This window comes from Puma concolor, chromosome B1, assembly GCF_028749965.1.
Source record: "Puma concolor isolate L17-30 chromosome B1, mPumCon1.1.hap2, whole genome shotgun sequence".
Lineage (NCBI taxonomy): Eukaryota > Metazoa > Chordata > Mammalia > Carnivora > Felidae > Puma > Puma concolor.
Window position 1 is genome coordinate 120,666,385 of NC_141670.1, and position 16,578 is coordinate 120,682,962.

At 33.6% G+C, this 16,578-nt stretch overlaps 1 protein-coding gene across 1 annotated transcript in view; it reads left to right on the forward strand.

The window, feature by feature from the left end:
• The window catches only part of SLC9B1 (solute carrier family 9 member B1), a 76,477-nt gene extending 64,745 nt beyond the window's left edge, over positions 1–11,732 (forward strand). Inside the window, exons 9-13 of the mRNA XM_086704489.1 lie at positions 2,644–2,750; positions 3,587–3,736; positions 9,029–9,137; positions 9,709–9,845; positions 11,502–11,732. Coding sequence (XP_086560615.1) covers positions 2,644–2,750; positions 3,587–3,736; positions 9,029–9,137; positions 9,709–9,845; positions 11,502–11,714 — 716 coding nt within the window. The 3' untranslated portion in view covers positions 11,715–11,732. The remainder of the gene's footprint in view (positions 1–2,643; positions 2,751–3,586; positions 3,737–9,028; positions 9,138–9,708; positions 9,846–11,501) is intronic.
• The last annotated feature ends 4,846 nt before the right edge of the window (positions 11,733–16,578 follow it).

Sequence of the window (16,578 nt, forward strand, 5' to 3'; positions counted from 1 at the left end):
TACCTAATCTTAATATTTTCATAATCTCAAAAGTGGAATTGTTGAGATAAAAGTATATATAGTTATAAGCTTTCTGACATATATTACCACAATATCATGTCCTAGCAGGGTAAAAAACCTTGCTACTTTCTCTTCACCTTCTTCAAAACTAGGTATTACTAGCTTTTTATACCTTTGTTAATTTGATAGGTGAAAAGCAAGGCTTCTTTAAATGGAGTGCTTTGAATACTAGTGGTATTTTAAAATATTCAAGTTTATTGGCCATTGGCATCTTGGAATGTTTTATAAATTGCTTTTCTTGAAATCCTTTGCTTTCGTCTTACAGGTGTGTTCATCTTTCGTTCTTTTTGATTTGTCAAGATTCTGCATAAAATTAGGAATGATAACCTATACTCTATAGTTATCGACATTTGTAATTTTACTTTAACCTTTATCTTTTTTTTGTTTGCAATTCAGAATTTTAAAATTTTTATTGTCAAATCTGGAAATCTTTACCTTCATGACAAGTATCAGTAATTCTTTCAAAAAATATTTTTTTGTGCTCCTCTTCCATTGTGCCAACAGCTGTGCCAAATACTGAGGATAAACACTGAACGACAATATTAGCTTTTGTTGAGTAATTGCTTTGATACTTGCTCCAAGTTCCACAGATATTTTCACTCATTTAATAGTCACAATGGTACTATGTTCATTTTACAGAATAGGAAACCAAGGAACAGAGGTTAAGTAACTTGGTCAAAGTCACAGACCCAAAACTGGAAACCCAGTTTTCACTGGGATGCAACCCCATACCCACACTTTTAAGTACTATTCTATACTATTTGACACAGCAGAGAAGCCCATGTGGCTCATGTTCTCAAGGAGTTTGTGTTAAACAAAAAATTACAAAATGTGATAAATAGTAGATAGTTTGCGGTGCTACACAGCATGCTACAGGAGATCACACCTAATTTGAGGAGGACAGAAAAAGTGAAAAACCAAGCAGTTACATGCTTAGAAAATCTTCTCTTGACTCATGACTGTATAAACTGTCACTTAAAATGTTAAGGGCTTTCAGGATTTTATTTTTACGTTAGATCTTCAATACGTCTATATTTTGGAATATCGTAGATATGGAGACCTCATCTTATTAGGTCTGCGTCAGTTGGCCTTTTTATCATTATATAATGTTCTTCTTTATCTCTTGTGACTTTTTTGTATTTGACTTAAATTTTATTTTGTTATAAGTATAACCACCCTGCTGTCTTTTGGTTACCATTTGCATGGAATATCTTTTTCTATCCTTATAAAAACTCAAAGTGATAATTTCAATCACATATGAAAATTCTAATCCTTTACATCTCACCCTCTTCACTTTGTAATCCATGTCACAATTAAATCTTTTTATGTTGTATATCCATTAACAGTCTTACGGTTATATTCATGTCTTTATCTTAAATTCTATAACAGGATTGAAAGTGATTAACTCACCACTGTTACAGTATTACAGGATTCTGAATTCATCTATGGTATTTACCTTTACCAAAGATTTATATTTGTGTGCTTTTGTATTGATAACATCCTTTTACTTCCACTTGAAGATTCCCTCTAACATTTCTTGTAAGTCAGGTGTAGTGGTGATGAACTCCTTCAACTTTTGTTTATCTAAGTCTTAATTTTTTATTCATTTTGAAAGGTAATTTTGTAGAATAATATTCTTGATTGGCAGTTTTTTTTTTCTTTCAGCACTTTGAATTTATCATCCCACCCTCTTCTGGTCGTTTTAAGGTTTCCACTCTGAAATCCTCTGATAATCTTCCAGGAGCTTCCTTCTACATGATGAGTCACTTTTCTCTTACTGCAACTTCTTAATTGGTTTGTGGAGTTCCATTAAGGCTTTTGGACTGTATGTTGTTAAATTGATGCCTCTGTGAGGGAACAAGGTTCTGGGGCTTCCCAATCTACTATCTTATTGTTGTCACCCTGCATTTCTATAATTTTTTAATAAAGAACATTTCTAAATGTATACACACACACACACACATATATACACACACACACACACACCTTATTGAGCTAAATACACATAGCATAACAACTTTTTTGTGACTCAGGATCTTTTTTAAAACTTATTACTCTAAACTGCAGATATGGGTACATAAAATATATTAGAAACTCAATTGACTCCTGACTCGAATATTCCTAGGATTGATCCTGTAATAAATCTTCTGTTGTTGTTAAATTTTTCTTTTCATTTTTAAGTCATTTGTTTCTTTGTCATAATAGTATATTGGAGAAGAAACATGTGCTAGGTGCCAGAAGTGTTCCTTTGTCCATTTCTGTCCATTCTTCCACTTCACTTGGTCTTTCAGGTTGTATGTGTAGGTGAGCCACATTATGGCTTATTACTTCTTTGTTTTCTGGCCTATATTTTCAATGAACATTTCTGAATTGTGTGTATTTATTAAATTATTTGACAATATATAATTTATCAAACAAATCATATATTTTCAAGTATGTGAATATTAAAGGACCATTTTTGTATATTTGTTCTGGAAAATATGTGCCTTTCTTTATGAAACCACCTAGATTTGATCCTCTGATATGTGAAGTATGTGAAAATATTTCTCTATGAAATGTTTCCTTTATTGTGTGTCCTTACAGGCAGTGTACTTAAAAATATCCTTGCCTCTTTCCGGGACATACTTATTGGTGTGCTGGCAGGAGCTGTTTTGGGAATTTTTGTTCGATATTTTCCAAGTGAAGATCAGGTAAATAAAAAGTTTATTTTTTAGAAGTATACTATTAGATATTTCTTTTAAAAATTTGAACTTTTGGAAGAGCCATAAACAGTTAAATGTAACATTTAATTCTCCTTTCCCCAAAATAGCCTCCAATGCCTACTCTCTGCTTAAAATGGAGCACAGCTGTGATTGATACAAGTCAATGGTCTTGACTAGAGTCTCTGCTTCCTAATTTGGCAAATAAGAATATCAGAAAAGTGTACTTAACCCAGAGTACCTTTTCAATTCCACCACCCCTTTATTCATTGAATTGCCTGTTGACCCCTGACAATTTTCCCTAATGATTTTTCCCTCCAATTTTCCACTGAACATTTTTGGGGAAATAGATTGCCATTTATCTCTGCATGTTTTCTAACTTAAATTCACTCCCACTTCCTTTGGCTAAGGCAACTGTATTAAACTCAACCCTTTCCTCCGCCAAAGGATATGCCATTACTCTTGTATTTCTGTAACTTCCATCTTAATTTCCCCTTAACAATTGTCTTAGCTAAAGAGATATTAAAATATATAGAACTACATAAGGGTCTCTTTCCTTTCTTCTTCACTTACAGCTAAAGTATTATAGCCATTTTACTGACATTAGTATCAGAGATGTGGCAGAGGATAAAATGTAATAATTACAAATTTTTTCACTTGGTACCAAATCTGCTAAAATATTTGGTGGTGAAGAATGTAAAAATTTTAGATATTACTTAATATAACATATAGAGACATGATATCAAAAGATCAATAATCAATGATAGAAGATGTAAATATTGTATTATGTATTAAATGTAAATTAATTTCTAAATATCTAATTCTAGACAAAACTTTCACTGAAGAGAGCATTCCTTATTTTGAGTATGTGTGTTTCCGCTGTCTTGGGCAGCCATCATATTGGTTTACATGCAGCTGGAGGATTATTCACACTAGCGTTGTCTTTTGTTGCTGGGGTAAATTGGTCCACGGAAAAGGTGAATATTTTTAACACATTTTTTAAGATAAATTAACTGGTTTTTTTTTTACATCATAATAGACATTTAGAAAATCTCTTTGTTCTAGTTGGAAGATGTTCCAGAAGTTTGTGTCTTCAAGAAAGTGTATAAATCAATCAAGGAAATAAAATATTTAGGAAAGGGACCTGGAAATACAGTAAAATGAAATCATAAGTTGAGCTATCACATCAGGCTGCTTTCTTTTACCCAAGTTTTATGCGATATGATTAAATAACTTTTATTTATTTAATTTATTTTCTTTAATTAAATTTAAATTATTTAAATTACTTAATTTAGTGTTATTATTTTATTTATGTATTTAATTATTTTATTTTATTATTTATTCATTAAAATTTTATACAGTTAATACATGAAAAATGCTTGTAAAAGATTAAAACAATACAAAAGGCCCACACATATAATAAAATATAAGACTCCTTTTCCCCTACCACTCCCAAATATCATACCCCTCTTCCCAGATTTAATCATTTCCTTTAATCTGTTCCCTATTTGTACATTTAGATCATTTCCATTTTGTTATTATAAACAGTGCTGCCATGAACAATCCTGTTCATGTGTCCTTTTGCAAATATGCAAGCACTTCCATAAAAATAGATTCCTAGAAACATAATTGCAGAATTTAGAAATGGAACATTTCTATTTTGATGGGTAGTGCAAAATATTCCTTCAAAGAATTTAAACAATCTGATGGGTAAGAAATGATACAACATTCTTATTCTTTGTTTACATTTTTCACATTAGTAGTGCAGTAAACTTCTCTTTATATATTCTTTTTTAACTACCTATTCATCTTCTTTGACCATTTTTAATTGATTTATTTGCCTTTTGTTCCTAATTTATAGTTTCTTTATATCTTAATGCTGCTAATCCTTTGTTACGCATATATTGCATATAATTTTTGCTTATTTTCAACTTTGTTACGTCTTTTGTAGAGTCAAACCTGTCCATTTTTCTTTTTTGTTTTGGATGCTATATCTTGTTTAAGAAGGATATCTTCACCCAAGATTATAAGATTGTATACACAATATCTTCCATATTATCATCTAATATTTTGTTAGTTTTTATTTGTTTTATTTTTGCATTTGGTTCTTTAATTCATCTGGAATTTATTTTTTTAAATGCTGTTAAGGATATATGTGTGTGTGTTTATAAATATGTATACATATACATATACTATATATCTACGGACACATATATATGCACACAAACTGGACAGGCATTTTTTGCTAAATTATGTACTGACTGATCCATTAATTATTCAATAATTTTTTAAGTGCCTCTTTTACCATGAGCTAAACTCTCACGTTATATACACACACACATATAAGTTCATTTCTGGAATCTATTCAATCCTATTTATCTAGTTCTCTGCCAGTACCACTCTATTTTAAATCACTATAGTTTTATGTCTCAAAATCTAATATGGAAGATTCCCTCTCATTGTACTTTTTTTTTTTTTTAACTTTTTTAACGTTTATTTATTTTTGAGACAGAGAGAGACAGAGCATGAACGGGGGAGGGTCAGAGAGAGAGGGAGACACAGAATCGGAAGCAGGCTCCAGGCTCCAAGCCATCAGCCCAGAGCCCGACGTGGGGCTCGAACTCATGAACCGCGAGATCGTGACCTGAGCTGAAGTCGGACGCTTAACCGACTGAGCCACCCAGGCGCCCCCATTGTACTTATTTTTAAAGTATTTCTTTTTTTTTAATTTTTAAAAAAATTTTTATTTTTTAAAATTAACATCCAAATTAGTTAGGAAATAGTGCAACAATGATTTCAGGAGTAGATTCCTTAGTGCCCCTTACCCATTTAACCCATCCCCCCCTGCCACAACCCCTACAGTAACCCTCAGTTTGTTCTAAATATTTATGAGTCTCTTCTGTTTTGTCCCCCTCCCTGTTTTTATATTATTTTTTGTTTCCCTTCCCTATGTTCATCTGCTTTGTCTCTTAAAGTCCTCATGTGAGTGAAGTCATATGATTTTTGTCTTTCTCTAATTTCACTTAGCATAATACCCTCCAGTTCTATCCACGTAGTTGCAAATGGCAAGATTTCATTCTTTTTGATTGCTGAGTAATACTCCATTGTATATATATACCACATCTTCTTTATCCATTCTTCCATCAATGGACATTGGGCTCTTTCCATACTTTGGCTATTGTTGATAGTGCTGCTATAAACATGGGAGTGCATGTGTCCCTTCGAAACAGCACACCTGTATCCCTTGGATAAATGACTAGTAGTGCAACTGCTGGGTCATAGGGTAGTTCTATTTTTAGTTTTTTGAGGAACCTCCATACTGTTTTCCAGAGTGGCTGCACCAGCTTGCATTGCCACCAACAATGCAAAAGAGATCCTCTTTCTCCACATCCTCGCCAACATCTGTTGTTGCCTGAGTTATTAATGTTAGCCATTCTGACAGGGGTGAGGTGGTATCTCATTGTGGTTTTGATTTGTATTTCCCAGATGATGAGTGATGTGGTGCATTTTTTTCATGTGTCGATTAGCCATCTGGATGTCTTCTTTGGAGAAGTGTCTATTCATGTCTTTGGCCCATTTCTTCACTGGATTGTTTGTTTTTTAGGTGTTGAGTTTGATAAGTTCTTTATAGATTTTGGATACTAACCTTTTATCTGATATGTCATTTGCAAATACCTTCTCCCATTCTGTCAGTTGCCTTTTAGTTTTGCTGATTATTTCCTTCGCTGTGCAGAAGCTTTTTATTTTGATGAGGTCCCAGTAGTTCATTTTTGCTTTTGTTTCCCTTGCCTCCGGAGACGTGTTGAGTAAGAAGTTGATGGGGCCAAGATCAAAGAGGTTTTTGCCTGCTTTCTTCTTGAGGATTTTGATGGCTTCCTGTCTCACATTTAGGTCTTTCGTGCATTTTGAGTTTATTTTTGTTTATGGTATAAGAAAGTGGTTCAGATTCATTCTTCTGCATATCGCTGTCCAGTTTTCCCAGCACCACTTGCTGAAGAGACTGTCTTTATTCCATTGGATATTCTTTCCTGTTTTGTCAAAGATTAGTTGGCCATACGTTTGAGGGTCCATTTCTGGGTTCTCTATTCTGTTCCATTGATCTGAGTGTCTGTTCTTGTGCCAGTACCATACTGTCTTGATGATTACAGCTTTGTAGTATAGCTTGAAGTCTGGGATTGTGATGCCTCCTACTTTGGTTTTCTTAAAATTTTAAGATTGCTTTGGCTATTCGGGGTCTTTTCTGGTTCCATAGAAATTTTAGGATTATTTGTTCTAGCTCTGTAAAGAATGCTGGTGTTATTTTGATAGAGATTGCGTTGAATATGTAGATTACTTTGGGTAGTATTGGGATTTTAATAATAGTTTTTTTCTTATCCAGGAGCATGGAAATTTTTTCCATTTTTTTGTGTCTTCTTCAATTTCTTTCACAAGCTTTCTATAGTTTTCAGCGTATAGATTTTTCACCTCTTTGGTTAGACTTATTCCTAGGTATTTTATGGTTTTTGGTGCAACTGTAAATGGGATTAAAGTATTTTTTGACTGCTCTTACACAAATTCTTTCTTAGATAAACTTTAGAATCAGCTTGAGAAGTTCCTGACCCCAAAATTATATTAACATTTTGTTTAGTATTGCAATAGTATCATAACTGTAAAATAAATTAAATGGTTAATAATAAGTTACAATTAAATAAATAAAATGAAAATTACTAAAATTCTTTTTTATATGATAAAAGAAATCAAACAGTAAAGAATATGTTTTAAAAATTAAAAGTAACAACTAGGATAATGTGCCACCAAGAAGAAAGAGTAAAATTGTTTTTCTTTTTTTCCTTTTTTAAACTTTACTTTTATAAATCAGAAAGCCCAGTCATAAGGGGAATAGTTAGGAATATAGTTTATACCCAATACAAAGGATATGAAGGTTTTATGTGTCTTTAAAAAAAGATAAGCCCAGACTGAAACTCAAATCTCTTCATCCAGATTCCTTGAAATGAGCCAGGGTACTGTTGCATCAGTAGGGGACTTTGTTGTAACCACATAACTGGAGAAGTAGCCCTGGGAAGGGTTCATTCTCAGAAAGGAAAGCCAGGCAGGCAACCAAATAAGAGTCTGTATTATATGGGTTTGGTTTTGTTTTCAGGAAAAAATGACTTTGAAGTTTTCAACATGTGTCCTTTGGAAGCAGGCCTGACAGATTACTGACATTTTTTGCCTAGTAGCTTAGAACATATCAAGATTCACTTTCATGGGCCTGGGTCCCAAGATAATTGTTAGTGGAGGCCTTATAAACTCCCTTTTGAGAGCTGAAATGTTTGCATAGTCTTGAGTACGTTCTTACCAGGCATGAGGTAGTGCTAGTTCTGTATTTGTTCCGTTACCTTACAAACAAAAGCTAGGGTTCTTACTGAAACATCAGAACATGTCTGGAACTCCAAAACCTTATTTGTTTCATGACAAGATTACCAAATATTTTTATTGAGTAACTTTGTAGTTTTTTTTCCAGTTTCAAGGAACATTTATTTCTATTTTACTTCTTTTTTTAAAGTTTTTATTTTAATTCCAGTTAGTTAGCATACAGTTGTTATATTAGTTTCAGGTTGTACAATATACTGTTTCAACAACTCCATATATCACTCAACGTTCATCACAAGTATACTCCTCAATCCCCATTACCTATTTCACCCACCCCCCACTCCCCTCCCCTCTGATAACCATCACTTTGTTCTCTATAATTCAGAGTCTGTTTCTTTGTCTCTCTCTCTCTCTCTCTCTTTCTTTTTTCTCTTTGCTCATTTGCTTTGTTTCTTAAATTCCACACAAGTGAAATTATACAGTATTTGTCTTTCTCTGACTTATTTCACTTAGCATTATGCTCTCTAGCTTCATCCATGTCGTTGCAAATGGCAAGATTTCATTCTTTTTTTATGGCTGAATACTATTCCTGTGTGTGTGTGTGTGTGTGTGTTTGTGTGTGTGTGTGTGTATACATACCACATCTTCTTTATCCATTCATCAATCGATGGGACACTTGGTCTGCTTCCGTAACTTGGCTATTGTAAATAATGTTGCTATCAGCTTTGTAGATTTTTTAACCAAATTCTACTTAAGTGTTTGACTAAAACAATTCACCTACTCAATTTTTATTAAACTTTAACATTTCATCTACAAATAAGATATCTTAAGTTCAATAAATATTAAGACTTTAATTTCTAAAATGTAATCATTTTCATGTGTTACAATAACTAAAAATATATTGTTCTTTTCTACAGATTAGAGTCCAAAGAGTTATTAAAACTGTATGGTATATTTTTCAACCCCTTCTTTTTGGTTTGGTTGGATCAGAAGTATCTGTTACATCTCTTAAATCAAATGCTATTGGTAAGAATAATTAGAGGCACAAAAAATATAAGATTTGAAAATATTTAAGAAAATTATGAATGATTTTTATTTTGTTTACAATATGTCTTTGAATGGTATGAGAACCTTCTTCAGAAACTCATACTGACACAGTTAATAACATATATTTGCTCTTATGTTACCCGTGTGCTCTTTGCTACCAAAGACAGCCCTGAATATCTTTTCCTGAGTGACCTGAGGAAATGCAGGCTGGAATTCATTTCTGACAAAAAATATTACATACCATCAGCACCTTTTGAATACTTTATTTTATAGTGAAAGTTCAAAGTCTATTAACTCAGAATTAAATAAATGTAGTCTATCTTATCTTTCATGGTACCTCTAAAGTGCAAGATCATCTCTTGCACTTTACATAGAAGCTTCAATCATATTTTTATTTTTTATGATTATTATTTTAACTTAAGAAAATGAAGACATAAAGAGGCAATAGTCTTAAAATGCTTTCAGTACTTCTGCAAATCACATCTCTAGGTATAAAGAACCATTTCTTCCCAAATATTTTATTATTTATGTTTGTTTTTATTTGTTGTAGGCATTTGTGTTGTTACCATGAGTTTGGCATTATTGGTTCGAATTTCTTGTACTTTTTTATTGATGTGTTTTGCTGGTTTTAGTTTTAAGGAGAAAATATTTATTGCTTTATCGTGGATCCCCAAAGCTACAGTCCAGGTAAGAACATATTAAGCCATTTTAATAATTTTTTTTTTTTTTCAACATTTATTTATTTTTGGGACAGAGAGAGACAGAGCATGAACGGGGGAGGGGCAGAGAGAGGGAGACACAGAATCGGAAACAGGCTCCAGGCTCTGAGCCATCAGCCCAGAGCCCGACGCGGGGCTCGAACTCACAGACCGCGAGATCGTGACCTGGCTGAAGTCGGACGCTTAACCGACTGCGCCACCCAGGCGCCCCAATAATTTTTAATGTTTATGACTTTTTAATCCTAAATGAATAATGTTACTTTAATCACAAAATGTGGGCTACTAGCCTTACTTTTAAAAAGCTTCATTGATCACAACTACTTGTTGAAAATGATGTAATATTTTAAAATCTGTTTTAAAAGCAATTCTTCTGAAGTTAAAAAGTATACTTTTAATGACAAATACTTCCTAAACTTCTGAAACATTTTTTCCCTATGTTCCCAAAATATAAACTAAGAATATATCTGAATACTGGAATGTTTACATTTTGCTGAATATTGTAGAGCTAACTGTTACAACTTTAAAGTAGAAACACATTCTTTTAAAAATATATCTTTCCTACCCCTGCCACCCACTCCACCATACATGGATGCACATATATTATTTTTAATTATGCATTTAATTTGTATGGTTTTAATTAATGACTAAATCTCCCCACCAGACTATCTGGGAAAGACAAGGAATAGTGTCTGGTTTCCTTCCATTATATTTTCCCCAGCCCTTAACACAGTGCCTGGCATGCAGGAGGTATACCGTAAGCATTACTTATCTACAAGAATGAATGATGAGTGAGTGAATGAATGAAAGGGTGAATGAATGAATGAAAAGGGAGACCTTGTAGTTTTGCCCTCTGATTTAATGATATTCTGTTCCTACTCAAAGATGTTGCTACTTATTGTTAGACTTTTTAACGTAACAGCATAATGTCTTGATTTCCAGAGATTCTTTTTTCCATTGTTACTCCACCACAGAAGGTTGTGAATTTTCATACAACAAAATTTTCTGTGTCATGATTAAAAAAGCAGGTCCATGGGGCAAGATTGGCTGTTTTGAATACCATGTTACTTGCCTATAACATTAGGCAACTTACTTCCTAATCTCTCAGTGCCCACTTTGTAGATTCCACACCTCTTGTCAGTTTTACAATACACACTGCCTCCCAAGTAGGAAGAACAAGGAGAAGACAAGCAACAAAATCCTAGAGAACCATAAGAAACTTTAGTTTTTTGTGTTGTCTTGTTACAGCCAAGAAACTAATCATCCATGATAAAGGCAAATAAGCAAAACCCTGCTTCGTTTAAAACTCCTGAGGTTCTACGAGTAATGTGAGCACTCAAAAAAGATACTTAAATGGGAAAGCTGAGATAATAAGAATACGAAACCAGCCCCCAAATGTCTGCACGCTGATTTGTCACTATTTCACTTTTCGTCCAGATATATTTACTAGGGAGAACATAAAATTGATGAGTAATTCATGAAAATTCCTCAGCACTTTAAGGCTCATCTCTTTTCTGATAGCCTACCACTAGGTTTTGTTTGTTTTAACAGAACCATTAACTTTTATCATATAATAACTATTTTAACATTTTTCTTTATGCCTCATCTTTTTGCCCTCTAAATGCAGGCTGTATTAGGTCCCCTGGCTCTAGAAACAGCAAGCATCAGCGCACCCCACTTGGAACCATATTCAAGGGATGTGATGACAATAGCATTTTTAGCCATCTTGATCACAGCTCCAAATGGAGCTCTAATTATTGGCATACTGGGTCCCAAAGTACTTGCACGCCATGATCCAAGCAAAATCAATGTGAAATTGACAAAATTAGATCTTCATTAAAAAGTTTATTTGCCATCACCTGCCTGCTTCTTTTAATAAATTATCTTACATGAGAGAAAAGTTAAAACATACAAGTGTGTGGAGATTGTACATAGAACCAAGGATTTAATAAATGTGTAATTTCATTACAGAGCTTTCCTATGATTTTTTATTCCAAGATTAATTTAATAAAAGCAATGTAAATAGAATGACCTCTTAGTATTTATATATTTCAAGAACAAAATAAATCTGTAAATACTCTAGGAAAATTTAAAGCAATCCATCAGGCTGAATCTGCTGTTATATTACAAACTAAATACAATAAAAAATTAAATGAACCTAATGACAGAAAGGTAAGAATCTAAGCTTCCAAACAGAAGTAGAACTTATCGTCAGTTTAGTAATTCATTCACTAAAAAGATCACCAGGAAAGGAAAATGCCAGGAATAAATCTACCAACTTTAAGTGGGTCAACAATATGTATTCTATATTCTGTTTTTAGTGACTATCTGAATAAGTGATATATTAAGTAAAAAAAAAAAAAATTAAATTTATATTACTTCTGCAGTATCCTTAAAATGACAAGTTTAATAGTTTTTTTTTAAATCTTTTTTCTTTTTTTAAGTTTATTTATTTTGAGAGAGGAGGTGCAGAGAGAGAAGAGAGAGAATCTCAAGCAGCCTCTTCACTGTCAGGGCAGAGCCCCATGCAACCCACAAACTGTGAGATCCTGACCTGAGCTGAAATCAAGAGTCAGGCACTTAACTAACTGAGCCACCCAAGCGCCCTGCAAGTTTAATTGGTTTTAAATTTTTGTAATGTTTTTGTTTATTTTTGAAGGAGAAAGAGAGACAGAGCATGAGTGGGGGAGGAGCAGAGAGAGAGGAAGACACAGAATTCGAAGCAGGCTCCAGGCTCCAAGCTGTCAGCACAGAGCTCGACTCGGGGCTCAAGCCACAAACTGTGAGATCATGACCTGAGCGGGAGTCGGACGCCTAACCGACTGAGCCACCCAGGCACCTCTTAATAGTTTTTAAATGAAATATTGTAGTATTTATTTACAGGTATAAAATTAAATCACAAATGGAGATAAACCATGATTTTTCAACTAGAATAAAATAAGGATTAAAGTCAGCCTACAGAAATGAAAGACTGATAGACTTGTCCATGTGAGATTTTCTTTTCCTTAGTAATACAGAATCTCCTTTCAATTCTGTCTGATGAAGTCAGCTATGCTTATATAGAACCCATCACAAGCAAAATGCAGTTTCAGTTTATTTCAAGTTTCTTTATTTTAAAGTTGGAAGGGTCATGTAAAATCTTCTCAAATAGCCTTAGTGGAGCCTTCTTAGAAATCATTCAGACTTCTTTGGCAAAAACCAAATGCAGGAACTAGTCATTACTTGGTTTCTCTCTTCCCTCTTCTATATAATAAGTAAGGTATTAAAATAGCACAGAATGTGAAATTTACACATAAATTTGCAAAGTGAAGCAACTATAAGGCAACCAAAACTATGCATTTATTCCTATTAAGACTGGGACCTTTGGGGTGCGGAAAGGAAGAGGAATATGTAACTCTTGATCTCAGGGACATGAGGTACAGCCCAACGTGAAGTGTAGCAATTACTTAAAAAAAAAAATAAAAACTGGGACCTTTCACAAAATGGAACACTAAAACTGTCAAAATTTCAAACACACCTAGATAACTCTGGGAGGAGATAAAATAACTACTATTCTAGTAGCATTTTCTTGTACATTTTTACAACTCAGCATAGACTTTGTGCCTCATTTTCAACTAAATTCCAATACTAAAATTCTAAAAATTTAAAATTCTAAACTTCTGCAATGTTATCACTAATGTTTAAATCATAAGGACATATCATTTTACCAGTAAGTAAATGAAAATATATTTATATTCACAAGATAGTATTTTACATTTATAAGATAATTAGATTTTAAAATAGGAAGTTGATCTTAATAAAAGAGAAAGGTACAATAAATCATTTTCAGAATGACGAACTATGGGGTTTTTTTAATTAAGAAAACTATCATTTTTGTGATTTATAGATTTTTTTTCTTAAGTATTAAATTTAATATTTATATGTCCATTAGACCAAAACATTCTACATTTTAAGATAGTATTGCAGGCATCAGACTTAATTTGAATTTAAAAGTTTCTGTGTGTAAAAACTAACTTCATTAATGTCATTTTAAAATTACAACTGGGAGCACCTGGGTGATTCAGTTGGTTGAGCAACCAACTCTTGATTTCAGCTCAGGTCATGATCCCAGGGTCAAGAGATCAAGCCCCACATCGGGCTCCATACTGAGAGTGCAGCCTGCTTAAAATTCTCTCTCTTCCAAGGGGCACCTGGGTGGCTCAGTCAGTTGAGCGTCCAACTTTGGTTCAGGTCCTGATGTCACAGTTCATGGGTTTGAGGCCCATGTCAGGCTCTGTGCTGACAGCTTGGAGCCTGGAGCCTGCTTTTGATTCTGTGTCTCCCTCTCTCTCTGCCCCTCTGCTCATACTCTGTCTCTCTCTGTCTCTCAAAAATAAACAAATGTAAAAAAAATAAAAATAAAAAAGATTCTCTCTCTTCCTCTTCCCTCTCCTGGCACATGCTCTCTCTCTCTCTCAAATAAAAAATAAAATTACAACCAGTTAACCATGTGTACAATATCCTAGTGTTTATAGTATTTAAACAAGTAAATACAAGAATATTGTTCCTTATAAACTTATCAAGTATGTCCTTGTTTACTTATTAATATTTTTTACTGTTTAAGAAATTTTTATTAAAGGAAGAGTTTTGTAATCCAAAGTACATTTCCTAGTTCAGATATTATTTCTCTTATTTAAAACTGAAATGACATTCTGAGCTATTCCAAAGTAAAGAATTATAAAATTAAAGAAATGCTTTAAATTTTTGTACTTTGCTGAAAACTGTTTTTCCCAGGATCTATAAAACACCAGTTTTTAGATTGCGTGTGTGTGTGTGTGTGTGTGTGTGTGTGTGTGTGTGTGTGTGTGTTTGAATCAGGAAGTAATCTAGAACCAACATTATGTTTGCTACACCTGGCATTTGATCAGTACATAAGGCTCATAGTTTCTTTTCCTCTTTTGCATTTATTTTACATTTAGCAGTTATTTCCCCTTGATAGTTAAGCTTTTTGGTGCTTAGATAATTTTCTTTGGTGAAACATGAGTTTCTCTTCATGGTCCCTGATCAATTTTAAAGAGTTGGGACTACAATGACATTGTTAATTGCTTCCTGGGCAGCCTTTTTAGCTTGGTAGGCTTGTGGTACAGCAACACTTTACCAACCTTAGAACAGAGAGACTCTGGAGATTCAAGGCTATGAAGAGGTTCTGAATTATCAGTCTCCATCAACACATCAGTGATTTTTATCAGCAACAGTAGGGTGCATGGCTTGAATAAAAGGAATCAGTCATTCATCCCAATTTGCTTTTGCACTTGAGGTGGTGCAGATGCCAGCATGGAAGTAGTCAAAGGCTCCTGACCTTGTACATTAACAGCAGGCTGCTACATAGTAACTTGTGGCTTTACATTAAGATGCTGAGGATAGCAAACTCCCCAGCATATTTGTACTGTGGAAGAGTACTGACAGCAGGAATAGAGCAGCAGCTGCTGAGGTTGTTGGGCCCACTGTCTGTGCTGTTACCAACACACCATTGACATGACTTGTGGAACCTATAAAGGAGCTAGGCTCAATATTAAATGGTAGTCTAGGAACAGCTGGGCAGATAGCACCAGGCATATTTTGGAATGGATGAGGTCTGGAACCCTGAGCAGTCCAGTGAGGACTTGGTCTTAGTTGAGCAATTTGGTGAAGAGGATGGTATGCAGCATGGTTCTGAGTCTACAGGGTAGCTGCCGTGAAGTGACCTGAAGGAGGTGGATCCAGGTACTGTAGTTGTTTGCAGCTGGTGATGAAGTACAATACTAGCTGTTGTATTGTCACCAGAGCCAGAAGCCTCCTGTGTTCTTTTTATGTCAATTTAGGGTTTTTTTTAATTTGTTTTTCGATTCTCAAATTGTCCCAAATATGGCCCTTGGGTACCCTTCACGATCGTTTCTGTACTCTCTGGACATGATGCCATAGTGTTTGAATGCTTTCTTCCTTGCAGGACTAACAAGCTGTCCCAGATTCATATGCATTTTTCCTACTCCAGACCTGGAAGCAGCTATTCTCCACAAGACACTGGTATCTTTCCATGAAAATGGGCATATTAAAACCAAAATCTGAAGGGTTAGGAATGCTAACTATAACTGGAGTATCACTGCTTCTAGACCTTTTCAGTAAGCATTGCTAAAAAATACAAGTTTTAGAAATCAGGAAGTACATGTTTTAAAGTAAAAACAGTGTTGTTTTTACTATTATTGGTGATTTTAGAATACAATTCATAGCATAGATTATATGTAGTCAAAATTGCTTCAGTGCTGATTAATGAGGAGAAAAAGTAAATGTTATATAAAACAATGTAATTATAGGACATAAGTTCTATAAGATAACTAAATATTTGAAATAAAGTTTCCTAAGTTATCACAGTTTTTGAATCATTTAAAAAATAAAACTATAAAAAACATGAGATCAGTTGCTATTTCTAAATCAAATATAACTATTATAGGGATTTTACCTAACTTCTGTCTTCTTTCACTTACACTTAATATCTTGGTTCCTAATATTATTAACGTATTATTTATTTTTAATATTTAGCATAGTATTTATTAACTTTATTTTCCAATATTCAAAAATTTCAAGAGAGCAATACCAATATTATTACTTACAAGAAACTACTGAATTAAGTTTAATATTTTTTTTAATGTTTATTTATTTTTGAGAGAGAAAAAGAGAGTGAGAAAGAG